The following is a 21,427-nucleotide window of genomic DNA, read 5'->3' on the forward strand; positions in this document are numbered from 1 at the left end:
ACCCAAAGCAGTGATAGTGAAGGCAAAGATAAACAGCTGGGACTACATCAAATTAAAGAGCTTCTGCACAGCAAAAGAGACAATAACAAAAACAAAGAGAAACCCCACCAACTGGGAGAACATTTTTGCACCCAACATGATAAAGGACTGATCACAAAAATCTGCAAAGAGCTGATGAGACTCAACAACAACAAAGAAAATAATCCAGTTAAAAAATGGGCAGAAGAGCTAAAAAGAAACTTCTCTGAAGAGGAAATGCAAATGGCCAACAGACATATGAAAAAATGTTCAACATCACTTGTCATCAGGGAAATGCAAATCAAAACTACCATGAGATACCTTCTTACACCAGTGAGAATGGCACATATTAAAAAAACTAGCAACAACAAATGTTGGCGAGGGTGTGGAGAAAAAGGAACTCTTCTGCACTGTTGGTGGGAGTGCAAACTGGTCCAACCACTATGGAGAGCTGTGTGGAGATTTCTGGACCTACTAAACATAGAGCTTCCATATGATCCAGCAATTCCACTCCTAGGTATCTACCCAAAGGACACAGAAACATCAATTCCAAAGAACACCTGCACCCCTATGTTTATAGCAGCACTGTTTACAATAGCTAAGATTTGGAAACAGCCCAAATGCCCAAAAATAGATGACTGGATCAAGAAGATGTGGTACATATACACCATGGAATATTACTCAGCATTCAAAAAAGATAAGCACATGCAATTTGCAGCAATATGGATGGCGCTGGAAGGGATCATGCTCAGCGAAATAAGCCAAAAAGAAAAAGAAAAATACCGGATGGTCTCACTCATAGCAGGAATCTAGAAAACTTAAATAAGGGACCAGGAAAATGAATAACTATAAGAAAGTGAAAATCAGAATCAACAAAAAACTATGAAACAGAGACACTTTTGGGGGGGGCGGGAGGGGAGGGATTGGGATCAGAAAGGGGGGGTTGCAACTGTATGGGGAATATAAAAATAAAATTTATTATTAAAAAAATAATAGGGCCTCCCTGGTGGCGCAGCGGTTGAGCGCTGGGTTGCGAAGCTGCCCGCAGCCTCTGTGGCGCCAGTTCGATCCCCAGCTGCTCCCCGGCCACCGGAGGAGGGTCCCACGTGGCGCGCAGACCTCTCCTGCCGCCCGCTGCTCCCCTCAGCAGTGTACTTCGGTCCTTCTGCCTGCTCTGCTCCCTGCTCTGGCTCTGGTGAATTCTCTCACCCTCCCGCGCTTCTGACTGTACCCAGTGCATGTGTAAACAAAACAAACAAACAAATAAATAAATAAAAACATGCCTCTGTTTAAAAATAAATAAATAAATAAATAAATAAATAATAAAAAAAAAACTAAAACTAAAAAAAAAATAAAAAATTCTTAACTTCAGCCCTTATCTTCAGCCTGTCATACTCTCAAATATTTTTTATATTTTAGTGCATATCGAAAATGATCATAATCTGTATCTCCACAGAATGATTCAATATATAGGAGATAATATAATCTATTGAAAGAGTTTCACGATAAGTGCTTTCTCCTTGATCTTCAATTCTGTTACATATAAGAAACTTTGAACTTACCTTAGGGCATGTGGGATTTCGTGCTGTTTCAATCATTAGTGAGGATCCCATTCTATCCCTTTATTAAAGAATAAAGAAACTGTATCAAAATGACTATCTCCTAATAATCAGGAAACAGACATTTTCAACAGATCTACTATGCAAGTAGTAAAGGGATAAGAGGGACCAAATATACAAGACTCTCCCTAGGATGCTTATTATCCAATTAGCACATGAAACAATACGTAGCTTTTTATTAATCTCTGATCAAAACTGTTAAGTATCTATAGTTCTGAAGGGGTGGTCATCAATACTGGGGCAGCAACTCATGAGCTGTAGCTAGAGAAGGCCTGCAAAAGATGGCCAAGCAATGCATTCAGAGTCAGAACATATACAGAAGCAGAATAAATCTGTTGTTTTCAGAGTCCTCCTGGTAGGATAAAGGAACAATGCTGAGGTAAGACTAGAGAAGTATAAGCAATCTGAAAATCAAATCAGGACATTCAGACTTTAAATTTGTTTTAGCAGTACAAAGTCAACGTCACCTCCCACCCTAAACATGCTTTTAAAATCATTTGATTTGGCATGTGAATTACTGCAACATTATAGAGATTGCCCTTGTGCAACAATTTTGACTATTCCAATATATAGGAAATGTATTTTAATGCAGATTTTCCCTAGATACAATACTGAATATATTGAACATTGAATATATGTTGAATATAAAGGCTATGGTTTCTACCAATCTGTCTTAATAAGAAAAGATGTTTTTCTAATAATTTTTCCAAATAATACTCATGTTTCTCAATCAGAATACTAGTGAATTTCACATAAGAGTACTATTTACAAATTAGGTAATGTCTACCTTTTATAATCTTTTATAAAATACTTTCTACGATGGACAAGACCTTTGTTTTATCCAACCTGATCTACATGTTTCTTCTACATAAAGATTAATGCAATTTTATTTTTCTAAGTTTTTTTACTTTATCTTTTCATAGATGTCCAGTGGTAAAATTAGGACAGAATTCCTGAGAGCATGTTGCATTCTGATTTTAAGCAAAGTACACACTTGCTATTTTATTTAAATCTTGATTTTATAAATGAGTGTATATGTGACTACAATATGATTCCCCAAAATATTAACAATGGCTATCTCTAATTAGTGGTTTCAATAATATTTTTCTTCATATTTTTCAAGTTATAGTATGCGCATATTACCTACATAATCTTAATATTTTAAACAGAATAAACATAACTTACTTTAGAATATTCTCCCATGTGTGACTATCATAAAATGCATGGCTCCAACTCATTTTGACTGTTCCAACAATGATATTTTGTGTAAAGACATCTGATCCTATTTTTCGATAAAGTTCCTCACACTGATCCAAGGACATATGAAACAATCCCAACATGAATGCTAATATGGCACCTGAAAGAAAGAATCCTTAGGTTTTTATCAGCATTGACATTATGGTAACTATAAGATATCCTGAGTCACTGACCTGGCTAGGTTTGCTACTTCAAACTCAGTCACCTGAGACAAACCATTAACCTCTTAGAGCATCAATTTTTTTCTTTTTTTAAAAAAAATATTTATTTATTTATTAATTCATACAAGCACTGGGTACAGTCAGAAGCGCGGGAGGGTGAGAGAATTCACAAGAGCCAGAGCGGGGAGCAGAGCAGGCAGAAGGACCGAAGTACACTGCTGAGGGGAGCAACAGGTGGCAGGAGAGGTCCGCGCGCCATGTGGGACCCTCCTCCGGTGGCCGGGGAGCAGCCGGGGATCGAACTGGCGCTGCAGAGGCTGCAGACAGCTTTGCAACCCAGCGCTCAACCGCTGCGCCACCGGGGAGGCCCAATTTTTTCATCTATAAAATGAAGACAGTAACAACTAAAATTTATAAGGTTCTTGCACTGGGAAAACATATGTTAAGGGCTTTACCAGGATTCAATAAGGATTACATAAATGCTAAGCAATGATGATGATGACGACAATTTAAAAATATGTAAAAACGTGTTGTTTTGTATTAAGTACATAATTAAAATTAAAATACTGCAGTAATGTTCTTTCTAACTTCATAAATTATTTACTTTTAGTCACAGAATAAAGTATATTTGACTACTTAACCAATTAATTTAGAGTAATGACTCCTTCAAGTAAGGGCTGGGAACTGGTGTAATAAAAGAAATAAGGTTTCTGGGCTGTCCCTTTAACTATTTTTTAAAAAGATTTATTTATTTATGCATACAAGAACTGGGGTGTAGGCCAGAGGTATAGGGGGATGAGAGAATTCACCAGAGACAGTGGGGAACAGAACACTGCTATGCCATGTGGGTTAGCTATGCTATGCCATGTGGGTTAGCTTCCTGGCCAGGGATTGAACTCATTGCAGTGGCTGCCAATAGCTTGATAGTGATGTGTCTTTAACCCCTGGGCCACTAGGGAGGCCCTCCCTTTAACTATTAATAGCTTATTTCTTATTCCACCTGCAACTGGTAGGACACACTGCCACCTAGTGCACCTAAGTGGAATAACCCTGAACTAATGGGAAAAAGGGGAGAAGGTTCAAATTTACACAAGAAATAACTTGCCAAAAATTTCAATTCCTTTCCTAGGGCTACTGTAAACCTAAACAGGTATTAAAAAACTGAATTTTATTTAACTGGTGAGGACAATGCCCTTAAACTAAATATATATTTAATTAACTATAAAATTTATAAATAAACAGAATGTCTAAGGTAGAATACACACAATAGAATAAAGAAAGCAAAACTGTAAGTAAGCTAAGTTAGAATTAACACAAGCTAGAAGACACAATGGAAAACACATATCGTGATAAATACAAAAACGTACATATCACAGAAACTGATAGTCTACTTCCTGGATAAATCTTGGTGATTTAAACTTCTCTTTTTTTTTTTTTTAAATAGAGGCATGTTTTATTTATTTATTTATTTGTTTGTTTGCTTGCTTGTTTTCTTTTATACATGCACTGGGTACAGTCAGAAGCGCAGGAGGGTGAGAGAATTCACCAGAGCCAGAGCAGGGAGCAGAGCAGGCAGAAGGACCAAAGTACACTGCTGAGGGGAGCAGCAGGCGGCAGGAGAGGTCTGCGCGCCATGTGGGACCCTCCTCCGGTGGCTGGGGAGCAGCCGGGGATCGAACCGGCGCGGCAGAGGCCGCGGGCAGCTTCGCAACCCAGCGCTCAACCGCTGCGCCACCGGGGAGGCCCTAAACTTCTCTTAATTACTGTGTACCCACTCACCAACCATGGTGCCAAAGTAAGTAGTTAGCTCACAGATATGTTTAAATTTTTGAACTGCTACGACCATTGCAAATTTTAACAGAAATTGTTAGGGTAATAGCTCCAAAAAAGTACCAAAGCACATTAGGGCCTCTTAAGAAAAGTGTCCATAATAAAGTTAATTTGGGATATATATGTAATTCCTATCTTGAGAGTAAGAATGCATTTTTTTTAATGTAACAATAGATCTCACAAGTCCCTCTGTAATGAAACCGTTTATCTTCCTTTATTCTAATATTTTCCAAATTTACTAAGATCTTAAGGAATCAGTGTTGAGTGGAACATCACAGGAATCACAAGATTCCTTACGCTTTTGAATCATCCCCACCACTGCTTTCATTTTTTATAACAACTGAGCATCAATTAACATGTTCTTTGAGAATATTTGTCATATAGAGACAATATAAAGAAATCATTTGATTTTGTTGATTGTAATTCAAAAGAATGAGAAAAAGAAACAGAAATAAAAATCTATGAAGACAAACTAATACACAATGAAAAATTATCAGGTCCAACAGCAAAACACACAGCAAGGATTTGCAATCTTAATAGTCCTTGAGTGTTACCTGAGAAGTAAACAATTAACTATGGGTATCCTCAGAGGCTTAATATACATACAAGGGTAAGGAAATGGGGGTAACCAGAGACAGGGATTGTAGATGGGTGAAAGAGCTGATATAAGGAAATAGAAAAAAAAATTTATCTTATAAGTCAACAAAAAGTAAGAAATTATTCAGCAAAAATCGTAGTCTTAAGTTACCAATTTCTTCTATTAAAAAATAGGAAACTGGGGCCTCCTTGGTGGCACAAGGGGTTAAATCTCAGCACAATGAAGCTATCCAGCCACTGCAGACTAGTTCGACCCCCAGACAGGGAGCTAACATGGCACAGTAGACCTCTCCTGTCTCACCAGCTGCACCCCTCAGCAGCATATTTCAGTTAATCCACCTGTTCTGTTTCCCACTGTGTCTCTAGTGAGCCCTCTCATCCTCATGCACCTCTGGCCTACACCCCAGCTCTTCTATACATAAGTAAATAAAATAAATCTCTGAAAAATAAATAAGAAATTACAACTAAAAAAAACATAGATTGCCACATTTACTAATTTAAATTCTAGTTTCAAAAAATCAGATGTAAAAAATAAAAGCAATTTCCTTTCAGTGACATCCCTCACAAAAAAAAATTAAATCTTATTTGTCTTTAATATTCTACTGGCTCAAATACAATTTGAGTACTTACTTTCCTTCCATCACTTCCTTAAGATGACTATTCCACAAAGCAATTAATTCATAAGTTGCACTTGTCACAATGAGTGATTTAAAAATACTGGAAAAACACATTAAAATTGACTTCTGAGAGTTAATTTGATCCCAATAAGCTTTTTAAAAGTTTATTAAGCAAACCAAAAAGATTATTCATCAAAACATAAAAAACCCATCATTTCAGAGAATGACCATCATTTTAAACTTAATGCTTAATGTTCTTTTTCTTAATGCAATGATGGGATGTACCACTTCCATATAATAATTACCTGAGCTTACACCACAAATGTAATCAAAGAGCTGATGCACTGGCTTGTGAGTAAGTTCAACTAATTTTCGTAGCGTCTGGAGAGCAACCACACCCCTGCAATAAAGATTAAAAGCAAAATGAGAATTTGTGCTTCAAGGACAATTAAGTTATTGAATGAAACAATCCCACAATTGCTTTTCTAGATTATATGCTAAAATGAAAACTAATATTATATATTAGCATCAGTAAAAATGGTCCACGTTTTTAGAATCACTTTAGAAAATCAACACCTAAAGAATGGTATAAAAGTTATTAAGGAAATACGTATATAAAATTTATACTAGCTGCTTTTAAGACTACAAAGTTATGCCAATGCAAGATTTTTTTAAATTTAGGTGACTCTGATTTATAACATCATTTACAAATTTCAGTTGTACATTATCATTTGACAATTTATATATGCTACACAACCACCACCAAGAGTCTAATTTCTATCCACCACCACATAACTGACTCTCGTGCCCTTTTCACCTCCCACCCCAAACTCCTTCCCCTTTGGTTATCAACAATTCACTCTCTGTAGCTAAGAGTTTCTGCTTGTTCCTTTGTTTTATTTTGGTTGGTTTTTTTTTTATAATCCACATATTATGCTAAGTAAAATAAGTCAGAAGGAAAAAGACACAGTATGATTTCACTCATATGTAAGGTATTATTTTAAAACACCCCAACTCTGGAAAATATTTAAAACCTCCACTCACCAAGTTTCTGGATGCCATCTATTGGTTTATTCTATTATCAAAGTAGTTGAGGATCTAAGTGTCTATGTTTTTGTTTTATACATTTCACTAGTCATATTTTTAAGCTTTTTTGCTTATTTTAAAAACTCTCAACAACCTTAGGACAATGTTCTGCATTAAGAAATAGCTGTATCCAGAAACCAGCAAAGTCAGCAGCATACATTAATACATCTAATTTTGTTCATTTTTTGATCCTTGCCCAAGTGCAAATACTGTCATGAAAGAATGTGAAAGACAGAAAAACCCAGAAGGTGTTAGGGTGTATGTAACAGTGAACAATTCTTAACATCAGAAGAATATACAAAATCACTGAAACATTGACAAGATAGGAATATTAGAGATATTAGAATGATAAGCAGTACATATGCTACAAAACTAAGAGGTTAAGAGTAGAAATGGCAGGAAACTGGAACTGAAGCTAGAAAATTGGGGGGGGGGGGCAGTTTATAAAACCAAGCCAAAGAATCCAAGCAAAAGGTAGTAAGAAACTAGAAAAATTAAGAGAGTAAAAAGCAAGAGTGGAGTGCCAGTAGTAAGAATGGAGCTTGATGCTGAAATTTATCACCTTCCAAACTAAGAATACATTAAGTATTTCCTGTGTAGCAGAACTGGCACCCACAAGTGAAGATGTCAGGAAGTTACTGATTGCAGACTCCTTTCCTAGTTATTTATTTCTTAAATAACTAGGTGACTGACACCTACTGGTAAGATAAGTATAATGAAAGTTAACATTACAAAACAGTGCCAAAATTGGAGAAAATCACATTGATAAAACTCTCCTAAAAAACAAAATGGTCTGAGCAGAAAAACTAAAATGTAAAACCAGATCAAATTCAAATAAAAGGAAATTTATTTGAATTTGAAGCACTGAGACTGACCAAGTAGTAAGCTAAGAATATAGTAAGTGAAGACACAGTTACACCAAATCAGTTTTAAAAACTCCTAAAGTTGAACTGTATCTGTAGTTTAAAAAAATTATTTTTCTAGACTTACCTTGTTCCTCCACCATCAATTGAAAGAATTCGTATTCCTCTTCCTTTCACTGGATCCACATAGCCAATTAAGGCCAAAATTTCTCTAACCGAAGCCTGAAGCGTGTCATCCCTAACTTGTCTCAATCGTAATAAATACGGAATAATTTTTTCCTACATTAAGAGAAAAGATATTTTGTTGTTTTAGTCGAGAGTGAAAATGTATGATTATTTTTAACCAACACATACAGACCATCACTTATAATCAAAGTGTCAGTATTCACTAATTTCTCAGTAATCTTAATTTTTGATATTAGTATCTAATGAGTATCTAAAATATTTTTGTCTTAATATCTAGGACAAAACAAATAATTCTCTTTTTTAAATTTATTGTTAACAGTTATTTATTTATACAAGGACCAGGGTACTGGTCAGATGTGCAGGAGGGTGAGAGGATTCAGCAGAGACAGAGCGGGGAACAGATCAGGTAGATTGACTGAAATACACTGCTGAGGGGAGCAGTGGGCGAGACAAGAGAGGTCTATCCCGCCATGTGGGTATGTCCGCGGCCAGCAGGGATCAAACTGGCACTGCAGAGGCTGCGGACAGCTTCACAGCGCTGCACTCAATCACCTGTGCCACCAGGGAGGCCCAATAATTCTCTTTTTAAAATGCAGCGCTTAGTTTAACAATCAGAGAAAGTTTAATTTAACACAAGTACACAAGTATCATTACAACAAAATAACAAATTTTATAGAATATTTTGTCCAAATCTTAAAGATGAAACTGCTTCATAGTAACTCTAAGAAATTTAAACTACTACTAAAAGAAAAAAATGAAACCACCTTATGTACATTTCATATGGGATACAAGGATACCTCATGGTGAAATGAGAAAATGGTAATAAAATTGAAGTAGAAGACAAATACTGCCCATTAAAATTAAGAAAAGATACCCAAAATCCATGTTGCCATTAAGGCAGTTTTAAAAATAACTCTGTTTGAAATTTGGAGATTAAATAGAAAGAAAGTAAGCATTTCTCTTGCTAGTCTCGTAAAGTTGGTCTTTGAGAGTAACCAAATAGCTTCAGTTGGTGAAGGAAAGCTCTACTTTTACAGAAGAATGTAAATTGTAATACAGGAGTAATGGAATTAGAAGATTTTCATTCTGCAATGCTAATGAAATGACTAGTTCTGGAAACAATTAAGTTAATGGCTGATGAGATAATGGTTCCAGTTTAAGCATCCAATGAAAAGATCAAATGTCCTCCTCCTAATCCAGTAGCATTACTAGTGGTTGCGCAACCAGTCATGTGTTTTGATATGACACAATGAGGCACAGGACATTATTTACAATGTGTTCTACCAAGAAAATGCTTAACTCAACCAAGAGTATATATTTAAATTCCAGTGTTCAGGAAATAAAAAGGATGGAGGAATAATTAAGTACCAACAATGAAAAAGAAGTCTGGTAAATCCATAAAGTGAATCACTCTACAAAATAACCCAGACTGATCTCTTCAGTTAGTCGGTTTTGATGGTGGGGGTAAAGAAGGGCTGTGCTATATTATAAATGACTTAGGGGAATTAACCAAATAAAACATATGGTCTGAACTGGACTCTCATTTGAATCCAATCAGTTACATAAAACATTTTGAACTATACCTCCTAGGTATAGGAGGAGACAAAAATTTACTGACAGAAAGGTTTATATTGTAAAAAATACAACAACAGGTTATGAAACAGAACTATATATACAATGACTTCATCCCGTGTGTGTGTGTGTGTGTGTGTGTGTGTGTGTGTGTGTGTGTGTGTAGAACAGATTCTGGGAGAATATTGTGGTAGATATTACCAGTGTTTGCCAATACCCACCCAGTTCGCTTCCACCCTCAGGCACACAATGGCAGTACTTTGAGGGCTAATCCAACTGGGCAGGAAAAATAGGTTATGTCAATTTCTGCTCAAATACTCTCACGCTGCTAGAGCAACCATGGAAGAAGCCTTGTATTAAGATGCAGGGAACAAGATCAAAATAGGCAACACAGAGGTTCACTGTCACGTAAACTAGCAGCCAACTTTACATGAGTGACAAATTTCTGTTGTGGTAAGATACTGCTATTTTGGTATGATTTGTTATTTGAGCTTAACCCTGTTCAATCTAACACAAATAGATACTAATACATTACAGTGGTAATCTCAGGATAGTAGAGCCATTTCTATTCCTATTTTCCTCTAATTTTCTACAATGTCCACATGCTGCCCATTTTTGAAATAATAAAAGATTACTTTTTAATTTAAAAAAATTAGTGTAAGATCACCCTGATCCCCAATGAAAAAATCATCAAAGACAATTTCCTAGATGTGGCTGCCATAAATATAACACATAAAATACAAGTACACAAAATACACAAAAGCGCCTCCATGGTGGTGCAAGGGCTCAGATCTCAGCACTATGAAGCTGTCCGCAGCCACTGCAGCATGAGTTTGATCCCCAGCCAGGGAGGTCCATGACCCACATGGTGCAGCAGATCTTTCCTTCCTAGCCCGCTGTTCTCCTCAGCAGTGTATTTCAGTCAATCTACCTGTTCTGCTCCCAACTCTGTCTCTGGTGAATCCTCTCACCATCCCCTGGATCTCTGGCCTATAATCCAGTTCTTGTATGCATAAATAAATAAATCTTTTTAAATGCATACATAAATCTTTTTTTAGATTTATGCACACAAGGATATAGGCCAGAGGTGTGGGAGGGGGCAGGCAGTGAGAGGACTCACCAGAGACAAAATGGGAAACAGGTTGACTGACTGAAATACACTGCTGAGGGGAGCAGCAGGGGAGACAGGAGAGGTCTGCTGCGCCATGTAGGTCAGCTCCCTAACTGGACATCAAACTCGCTGTAGTGCCTATGATAGCTTCAAATTCTGAGACTTTAACCTCTTGCACCACACCAGGGAGGTCCCAATAAATAAATCTTTTAGATATTAAAGACAGTTCCCTAGATTTGGTTATCATAAATACAGCACACACACAAAGTAAATTTCATATAAAAATTCCGTGAATAAATGACTAGCATTTCTCAAAAGTGCAATTCTATCACTCTAGGTAGATTTTCATTAATAATTGAGCTGAAGGGCCTGCCCGGTGGCGCAGCAGTTGAGGGCTGGGCTGCGAAGCTACCCTCAGCCTCTGCAGCACCAGTTCTATCCCCAGCCGCCAGCGAGGGTCCCACATGGCGCAAAGACCTCTCTTGCCATGCCCACTGCTCCCCTCAGCAGTGTACTTCATCAGTCTGCCTGTTCTGCTCCCTGCTCTGGCTCTGGTGAATTCTCTCTCACCCACCTGCGCTTCTGACTGTACCCAGTGCTTGTATAAATAAATAAATAAATCTTTAAAAAAAAAATTGAGCTGAATAAACATTCCAAATCACATTTGTTTTAAAATTTCTTTAAATATGCAATTCTATTTTATATCTCTGCTCTCAGGATCTCAATAAAATATAAAATGCACTTAAAAGCATATGTGTATTTGGATATTTATCTTTTAAGAGATTACACATATATGAAAGATCATCCTCAATTTTATGAACAATGTATACATATACAATATGAACAATGTATATATATACAATACAAAAAAAATCACAGCAAGGTACATCATTCGAAGACATCATTTTCCAGAAAATGACGGTTAGAAAGTCATACAAATGGGAGCTAACATAATTTTCTGAATGGGAAGCTAAAGTAAGCACTGATAGATCTCCAATGAAATATTAACATTATCAATTCATTGCATGGTATTTTTAAATTGTTCATTAAATATTTAAAAATTATCTTGGTACAGATTAAATATGATTAAATACAAAACTTTTATTTTACAATTTTCTCTCTGAAAGTATTTAAATGGGTCTCAATAATCTTCACTAATATTTGAAAAAACTGAGGCAAAGAAAAGTTAATTCTTTTATTAATGATTACTAATTGTATTATCAGTAAGATCATTACAATTTTTAAACTTACAAATAGAGTAAGACCATAAAATAAAAATTAGCAGTGGCTTTACTTGTAAATTGAGTCTCCTGTCATAGAAAGAGTAATTATGTACTATAAATATCTACACTACATTTAAAATAAACTTGGCAGCTGTTGTGCAATTCCAGTAATACACTGAGATCTTCCATTTTAAAAAAGTTTAATCTCAAAGTACAGATACTAGCACTAATAGCATGATTTATATCATAGAATAAAAGAGCATTTAGCATAATGTATAACATAGAATGGGGAAATTGCTGAAATTACATCATGTGTGATGAAAGCAGAAATATTTTAAATAAAAAAAAAGGGCTTTCTCCATTTTAAGAGGTTAATAAATATTTTTTTAATTGACTTTTTTAAAGATTTATTTATTTTTACAAGAGCTGGGGTACAGGCCAGAGGCACTGGAGGTTGAGAGAATTCACCAGAGACAAAGCAGGGAACAGAACAGGCGGAGACTGAAAACACTGCTGAGAGGAGCAGCGGGCGAAACAAGAGAGGTCTGCCGCGCCATGTGGGTATCTCCCTGGCCGGCGGGGAATCAAACCCGTGCTGCAAAGGCTGCAGACAGCTTCACAGCACTGCACTCAACCCACTGCGCCCCTGGGGAGGCCCAAGAGGTTAATAAATATTTTTAAGATAAAACCAGATTACCTTGACTGCCACTCCTTTTCCCTCAGGAAATTCTAAAAGATGCAAAGTAAGTTCTTCAACCCTGTTAATGCAGAGCTTTGGGTCAGTTGTTCTTCTTAATGCCTGGACTAATGCCCGAGTTCTGTTATCAATACTCACTCTTGCAATAATCTAAAAGGACAAATTAAATACATATTTAGTATATGAAACTGCTAGAAATACCAACAAATGGTCAAATTTTCTTAGGTAGTGAAACTTAAAATATGACAAAAATTAATGAAACCTAAAACCAAACTAAATAACAGCTTGCCTTTTCTCGCTGAAGAGATAAACGGTTTCTCTCCTCTGCATTTTTGTCTTTGCTGACAGGCTGCTCAGCTTTAGCGGCCTCTACCGGTTCTTCTGGCTGACTCTTTGAATCAGACTTTAATTTGGGTACCAGTCCACCAATATAACCACCTACTAAAGCTTGTACACCCTCAGTGGGGTAAGAAAGAAAATTTGCAATACTTTGTTTAGTAGAAACTGGAAGAACCTCAGGTGCCTTGCTAGGACTTGCAGGTTTGTCCTCAGTAGGTAAAGAAGATTCTGAGTCTAGCTTCTTATCAATCTGGACACCAGGATCTGGAGAACTGGATTTCACTTCAATGCTTTTATCTTCAACTTCTAATTTGTCCTGAAAAGGTTTATCTTCTTTCTTCTCAGACATCTTCTGTTTACGTTTGAAGTATGAATTAATATGATTTGATAAAAAATAGAATGATTCTTCAAATTTTGTGGTTATACTACTTGTATAATGATAAAGGCTTTTTTTACTTTTGTCTTTATCTATGCTACTTTTCTTTTCTGGAAAAGAATTCTTCTCTGCTGATTTGTCACTGTATTTTTTAAGCGTTTCGGCAGCTTGCTTAATGCTTTTCTGTTTTAACCAGCCACTATCTGATACTTTTCTTAGTATTCGAGAATTTGGCTTAAATTGAGCTAAACGTGAGATCATTTCATTCTCATTACCAAAAACAGCCTTTGAAACAGAGTTCAAAGTACTTTTAATACGGGACATACGAAGGCTCACTTTTGTAAGTCCCTTGGGAGCAGAAGTACTAAGTTTCAAAATTCCAATATGTAAAGCATGGTTGCTGAGAGAGTAACAGTGTTTACTGCAAGAATGTGCTTCACTTTTTGTCCATTTACATCTTATTTTGCTTGAATAAAAACCTCTTTGAAGACTGATGTGGCTTATCCTCCAGTAATGTTTAGGTGAGCAAAAGAAATGCAGTTGCTTGCTTCTCTGCTTCCCACAAAGACTTCTGGCATTACTAAGGAGGTAAATATATATATCTATAGTCAAATTAATAGACATAACTTAAAAAATCACTTATTTTCTATATGTTATGATTTTCACTTCATTCCTGAATGCTTCATTTAAGAAATGCCATAATTCATGGTCTTACCTGAAATGGCAAGAAAAAAAAAATTAGAATCCAAGGCAAAATGGAATTTATTTTTTTCTTTTAAAGATGTTTTAATTAATATTTTATTTTATATAATTCTTACATCATTTTTCATTTTTGCACAATGTATGAATTATCATTTTGGTTATATTCCCCATACAATTGCACTCCCCCCTTATTTTGACCCTAGTTGTTCCTCTCCCCGCCCCTCCCCCTCTCCCCACTGTGTCTCTGGTTTATACTTGCTTGCTGATTTTGATTTTTACTTTGTATTTATTAATCTTTTTCCTGGTCCCTTATTTAGGTTTTCTAAATTCCTGCTATGAGTGAGACCATCTGGTATTTTTCTTTTTCTTTAACTTATTTCGCTGAGCATGATCCCTTCTAGCTCCATCCATGTTGCTGCAAACTGCATGTGTTTATCTTTTTTGATTGCTGAGTAATATTCCACAAAATGGAATTTAGATATAAGATAAAATACATTACTATTTGAACTTAACTCAGAAACCTGCCTCAAAAGAAGCATAATATACTTCCATTATGGCTGACATAAATCTCACTTTTAAATTAAAAGGAAATAATTCACCTTCCAGTACACAAGTCAATGGAAAAGAAAGCGAACAGTAAGATGTTTCATGTGAACTAACTTACAGTTCTATGTAACAGAGAACTACAACACACAGCTACATATGCAACTGAAATACTATGCTTTACTCCTTACTGCTAAATTCTTGACCAGTTTATGTGACACTAGACTAAGTTTTATGAAGACAAGGATCAGAAGACTTATAACTCACAAACTGCAAATGACTTTAGAGTATCTAATCTATACCAGACATGGGGCTAAATGCTGAGACTCTACAGGATATTAAGGAATTTTCCAACGAATTTAGAGATAACCACTAGTAACAAGTGTTTATTCAATAAAAGAAGTCAGACTAGAAGAGGATATGTACAACATCTAACAGATAAGGGGCTCATTATCACAATATAAAAGAACACATATAAATAAGAAAGACTAACTCAGTAGAAACATAGGCAAAGGACATAAACAGACCAGTCCTAGAGGAATATATACAAACAGTAAAATTATAAAAAAAAAAAATCCTTCCCTCATCAAAGAACAATGTTAATTAAATGATATTTTGTTCCTTACTTGGTAAAATTTAAATGACTGGTAATATTCAGTATTGATAAGGGAGTGGGGAAATGGTGCAAAAAAGGGTCATTTGACAGTATCTAATTAAAATTTAAATGCTATCAAAATTTTAGAGTCACACAGTCTTGGATCAGTAATTCCACTGTGGTGAACCTATCCTACAGAAATAGTTGCATTAGAGTATAAAGGAATACATATATCCCCTGGCACACTGCATGAAATAACAAAACACTGGAAAACAACTCTTAAATGTTTCTAGCAAGGGATGGTAAAATAAATTATACACACACACACACACACACACACACACACACAAAGGACTAGTGTATTATAACGTACAGCAGTTTAAGAAAACCAGATGATCTGTGAATACTGACATAGCCTTCATACAGAAAATATACTATATACTATATACACACATGAAGATACACAGATCTTTTATTATGTAATAAAACAAAAACCTATATATGCAACTTAAATCTGTATTTTATAAAAGCATACATACACATACAGGCGGGGGTGGGGGGACATGGAGGAAAGGATAGAGGTTATAAAAAGATTAATATAAGGGCTTATTAACTCTTGTGACCTAAGGTATGGGATCAAAAGAGAACGAGAAGGGTTTTTACCTTTTAATTCTCTATTGTCTGAATTATTTAGAAATTACTTGGGTAATCAGTGCTATTTAAAACACTAACAGGGCCTCCCGTGGTGGCGCAGTGGTTGAGCACTGGGTTGCGAGGCTGCCTGCAGCATCTGCAGCACCAGTTCGATCCCTGGCCACCGGTGAGGGTCGCACACACACACACACAAAAAAATAAAAATAATAAATAAAAATAATAATAATAAAAAAAAATAAAGCACTATCAGATGGTGCTTTGTGAATAGAAGACTCAAAAAGAAAGTAAATATCAAAGTAAGCCAGAAAAATGCCACTAAAAATGGAGCAAAGTTTGGGCATCCCTGGTGATACAGGGGTTAAAGTCTCAGTGCTATCAAACTATCACCAGCCACTGCAGCAAGAGTTTGATCCTCAACTGGGGAGCTAACCCACAAGGCACAGCATACCAATCCGGTCACACCCGCTGCTGCTCCCCTTAGCAGTGTATTTCAGTAGATCCACATGTAATGCTCCCTACTCTCTCTAGTGAATCCTCCTCTCTCTCTCTCTCTCTCTCTCTCTCTCTCTCTCTCTCTCTCTCTCACACACACACACACACGCACCTCTGGCCTACACCCCAGTTCTTATATGCATAAATTAAAAAAAAAACAACTGAGCAAAGTTCAAAAGTAATTCTTCATCATATGGTAAAGATGAGAAGAAAAGAGAGAATTCTAATAATGGGGCAAATGACCACAAGCAAACAGGAAAGAAACATGGAAGAAAGCATACACACTATGAGCAAAAATTACAAGCAGTCTAGTTTCTTTGTAACACCTGGGGAGAGTAATGAGGGAGAAATAGATGAACTGCAAAAACAATTTGAGCCAGATTATAAAGGGTTTCAGAAACCTTATAAAGGCCACTAAAAATCAAATGTCAGTGACATATATATTTTAAGTACAGCAATGACATTAGAAAGACTAATTCCAGCAGATCTCTGACAGCATGTAGTATGGAACAAGATTGAGACAGAAACCAAGAACCTATTGTGATTGTCTAGAAGAGGATAGTCTGAATTAAAATCTTTCCAAACTGCATGTACACTATTATTATAAAATTCCCAAATGGACAGAGGGGAGATGACAAAAGAAACAAACCTATCTGTTTTTTATTAGGTCTTCTGAATGCCTCATGACTTGCAGTCAATATAATAAACTGAATTAACATAAAAGCCCTGCAACTCCCAACACATGGGAATACTTGATCAAATACAGTTAAAGTACATGGAGATAAAAAGTCATACTCAAAACTAATAGTAGACTCCTACAACTCAACAAAAAAAAGTCAAATAGCCTGTTTAAAAAATGGGCAAAAGACCTGAACAGATCTCTCTCCCAAGAAGACAAGCCAATGACTATCAGATATATGAGAAGGTGCTCAGCATCACCAAGCTTCAGGGAAATGAAAATCAAAACCATAGTGAGATACCTAATTCACACTCAGCAGGCTATAACAAAAAAACAGAAAGTAGGGCCTCCCCAGTGGCGCAGCGGTTGAGCGCTGGGTTGCGAAGCTGCCCGCGGCCTCTGCGGCGCAGGTTCGATCCCCGGCTGCTCCCCGGCCACCAGAGGAGGATCCCACATGGCGCGCAGACCTCTCCTGTTGTGCCCGCTGCTCCCCTCAGCAGTGTGCTTCGGTCCTTCTGCCTGCTCTGCTCCCCGCTCTGACTCTGGTGAATTCTCTCACCCTCCCGCGCTTCTGACTGTACCCAGTGCATGTATAAACAAAACAAACAAACAAACCAGCAAACAAATAAATAAAGCATGCCTCTATTAAAAAAAAAAAAAAAAAAAAACAGAAAGTAACAAGTGTTGGCAGAGAAGATGGAACCTATGAGCACCACTGGTGAATACACAATGGTGATGGTGTGGCTGCTAGAGAAAATAGTATAGTGGTTCCTAAAAAATTTAAAAATAGAGCTATCATATAATGCAGCAATCCAAATTCTGGGATTATATTCAAAGGAACGGAAAACAGGGTCTCAAAGAGATATTTACACATCCATGTTCGTAGTAGCACTAATCACAGTAACAGAGGGTGAAGCAAACCAAACATTCATGGATAGATAAATAAACAAAATCTGGTAACTAAAATACATAATAGAGTATTATGCAGCCTCAAAAAAAGAAGAAAATCCTGTCACATACTACAACATGGATGACCCCTAAGGACATTATTTGAAAAGAAGTATTTAAAAACAAATACTTTGTAAATCTACTTATGAGATATCTACAGTAGTCAAATGCATAAAAATAGAAAATAGAAAGGTAGTGATAGGAAGCTGGGGGAAACAGGAAAAGAAAAGTTGTTTAATGGGTACAGAGTTTCAGTTCTAAAAGATGAAAAAGTATTGGAAGTTTGTTTTACAACTACTGGAATGTACTTAATACCGCTGGATTAGACACTCAAAAATGGGTAAGATGGTAAATGTATAATGATTTTTACCAAATAATGAAAAAATAATAGTGGGGAATCTACAATTTCAAGAGAAATCACAGGCCTGGATCTGGAGTCACATTACCTTGATGATGCATACACTCTAAGCAAATGAAAACTGGTCAGAGCTGGTGAATCCCTGGGGCCCTGGCACAGTCAACTGAACCTACCACGTAAGGACACTTCCAAAGTTCTCAGCAAGTGGCACTCCCACACTATACAACCACCACTGAAGATTAATTCACAGCAAAAGACTGAAAAACATGCAAGGAAATGGACCATCACCTTAAGTGAACACCAGCAAAACAGCCAAAAGGAAAATGTGTCATCAGAATTTAGAAATAGTAGGAAAAAACATAAAGACAAAGTTTCAGATGTTCAAGGATACAACAAAAGGGACAAAAAAGAAGCAAGCAAAATAAAAAACAAAAGAGTGAACAAGGACACCAAAATTGTAGAAATGAATACTCCAGCTGCATACTAGTTACTTGCCATATTAGATACACCTATAACACTGGGACAAAGAACAGCTAGAAATAAAGGAATAGGGACAAATATAGACCAGGCTAATGAAGTAATGGATATTTAAGGTAAAAGCATTAAGCAAGGATAAAAATGGGATAATATGTTGACAACAAAGCAAAAACCTCATACCTGAAGTCTTCTAGGTCTTGGAGAATGAGACAATCTATTAAGAAATAAATAAGTGGGGCCTCCCCAGTGGCGCAGTGGTTGAGCGCTGGGCTGCGAAGCTGCCCGCAGCCTAGGTTCGATCCCTGGCCACCAGTGAGGGTCCCACATGGCGCGCTCCTGCTGCACCCGCTGCTCCCCTCAGCAGTGCACTTTCTCAGTCTACCTGTTCTGTTCCCAGCTCTGGTGAATTCTCTCACCCTCCCACACTTCTGACTGTAGCCAGTGCTTGTATAAATAAATAAATCTTTAAAAATAAATAAATAAATAAATAAATAAATAAATAAATAAGTGATATACATGAAAGACTGAATTTGCCAGAGGAAGCTTTACAAGTATGTTTTGGCATCACAAAATGATAAAAGCTCCTCTCTGAAAAATGCCTATTTGCAAATACACACGCACACACGCACACACACACACACACACACACACACCCCACCCCCACCATTTTCCAGGACATTTCAGGATATTCAGGAACTACCAAAGTATTCCTTGGATTTCAAAGTTTTTAACTCTGGTTTTGAGAAAACAAAGTTCGAACGTGACTTGCCATCCAGAGTTCAGAAAAGAGAGATTTCCAAAGAAAAAAAACATAAATACAGATGAAAGATATCCTGATTACATCAGGGCAACATGAACCAAAGCAAGAACACATCTTAAAAACGAATGGATAATGAATAAAATAAAACGCAAGACACAGGAAAAAGAAAAAAGACATTTCAAAACAGAACGGTGCCTATAGTTAAGAATTCTAACTCTTACTTTCTCACGAATATATGTTCCACACATGAAGCAATGTGTACCCTTAGCACAATTCCTGTCATTACTGAGGAGAAAAACAACTCAAAGTACAAACTGTACTTTTATCAACTTTGTAAACTAGTGAAAGTAATCCTTTCACCCAACATCACTGCACAAAGAAGATGCTGCTTTGAAGATTTTCATTTAGAACTGAGACAGAAAAGCAAGATTAACTTTAGGGAAAAGTCTGAGTAATAAAAATTATGAAATAACATATTCTTATGCTGAAAACTCAACTAATTTGTAGAAGCAATTTATCAAAGTAACTACAATGGGCTTGAAACAACAGCCTCATAAAAGTCAACACTCAGTTCCGTTTAATATAATTTTTTTTAATTCTAGGATTTTTCAATACGTGATATTTCCCCGTTCCTAGAAGCAGTTTCTCCAAACACTAACACATATTTCTGAAATCTCAACAATTAGGACTGCAGCACCAGGATGCAAAAGTAACTGGAAGGAAAAACACTACTTCACATAGCACAAGAGGTTAATTCCTTTAGTCAAATTTCTTCTAAATTTTTCCTACGAGTCGCCACTTTTCCTTCAAGCTCCCACTGCAACATAGAAAGCAGGTTCCTCCCAGCAAGGCCAGGTGCAGGAACCCTGCAACCCAATGGTTAACACAGCTCCACCTTAGCAAAGGCACTCACCTGAGCCCACTCAACAGCAGCAGTCGGGGACAGAGTCAAACGGGGGAAGGGGAAAAAAAAGAAATGGCTGATAAATAAGAAGACCAAGCTGCCGGACGACCAGGCCCCCTGGCAGTCGAGAATGATGTCGAACACGGAAACCGTTTTGACATTCACCAGTGAACCGCCAGAGAACCCTACAGTCCCAGGGGAGCCAAACTGACTCCGGGCCACCGGGCTGGGAGTCCAGGGGGCGGGACGGGACCCGCGGGGCGGGACCCGAGAAACCAAAACAGTGCGCGCCGGGGCCAGCGAACCCCCGCGCGCGGCGGGCGCCCTCCGCTGCCGGGTCGCCCTCGGGAGCCTGGACCCCGGACCTCCTCCAAGCGGGCGTCTGTCCGCCCTCTCAGGGTGGAAGCGCCCCACCGAAGAGAATCCAGGGGGGCCGAGCAGGCGCCCGGGGTGAGCCAGGGGCAGCCCTCGCCAGCCCCCATCCCGCCCGCGGCCCCGGCCGCCACTCACCAGGATGCGGGCTGCGGCGGCGACTCTCCTCTTCGCGTCCGCTCGGGCCGCTGCGCCAGCTGAGCTGCCGACACAAACAGGAGCTGGCGCCGGGGCGCCGACACCCCCACCCCGACTCCGGCCCGCCCCAGGGGAAGTGACGCACGCGCCGTCGCGTCTACCCGCCCGCGGGGGCGGAGCTCCGACCCGCGCCGACCCCAGCCCGGTGTCCTTCGCGGCGCGGGCTCCTCCCCAGACATGCGCAAAAGAGCGT

The 21,427-nt window shown here is 37.8% G+C and overlaps 1 protein-coding gene across 1 annotated transcript in view; it reads right to left on the reverse strand.

Moving 5' to 3' along the window:
• PNPLA8 (patatin like phospholipase domain containing 8) overlaps positions 1-21,211 on the reverse strand; it is a 36,818-nt gene extending 15,607 nt beyond the window's left edge. The window contains exons 1-7 of the mRNA XM_037511672.2: positions 21,175-21,211; positions 13,127-14,267; positions 12,838-12,987; positions 8,176-8,327; positions 6,405-6,499; positions 2,823-2,994; positions 1,581-1,638 (exon numbers count right to left, since the gene is read on the reverse strand). Coding sequence (XP_037367569.1) covers positions 1,581-1,638; positions 2,823-2,994; positions 6,405-6,499; positions 8,176-8,327; positions 12,838-12,987; positions 13,127-14,176 — 1,677 coding nt within the window. The 5' untranslated portion in view covers positions 14,177-14,267; positions 21,175-21,211. The remainder of the gene's footprint in view (positions 1-1,580; positions 1,639-2,822; positions 2,995-6,404; positions 6,500-8,175; positions 8,328-12,837; positions 12,988-13,126; positions 14,268-21,174) is intronic.
• Positions 21,212-21,427: the final 216 nt, after the last annotated feature.

The sequence above is a fragment of the Talpa occidentalis genome, unplaced genomic scaffold (assembly GCF_014898055.3).
Source record: "Talpa occidentalis isolate TD23 unplaced genomic scaffold, MPIMG_talOcc4v2.1, whole genome shotgun sequence".
NCBI lineage: Eukaryota > Metazoa > Chordata > Mammalia > Eulipotyphla > Talpidae > Talpa > Talpa occidentalis.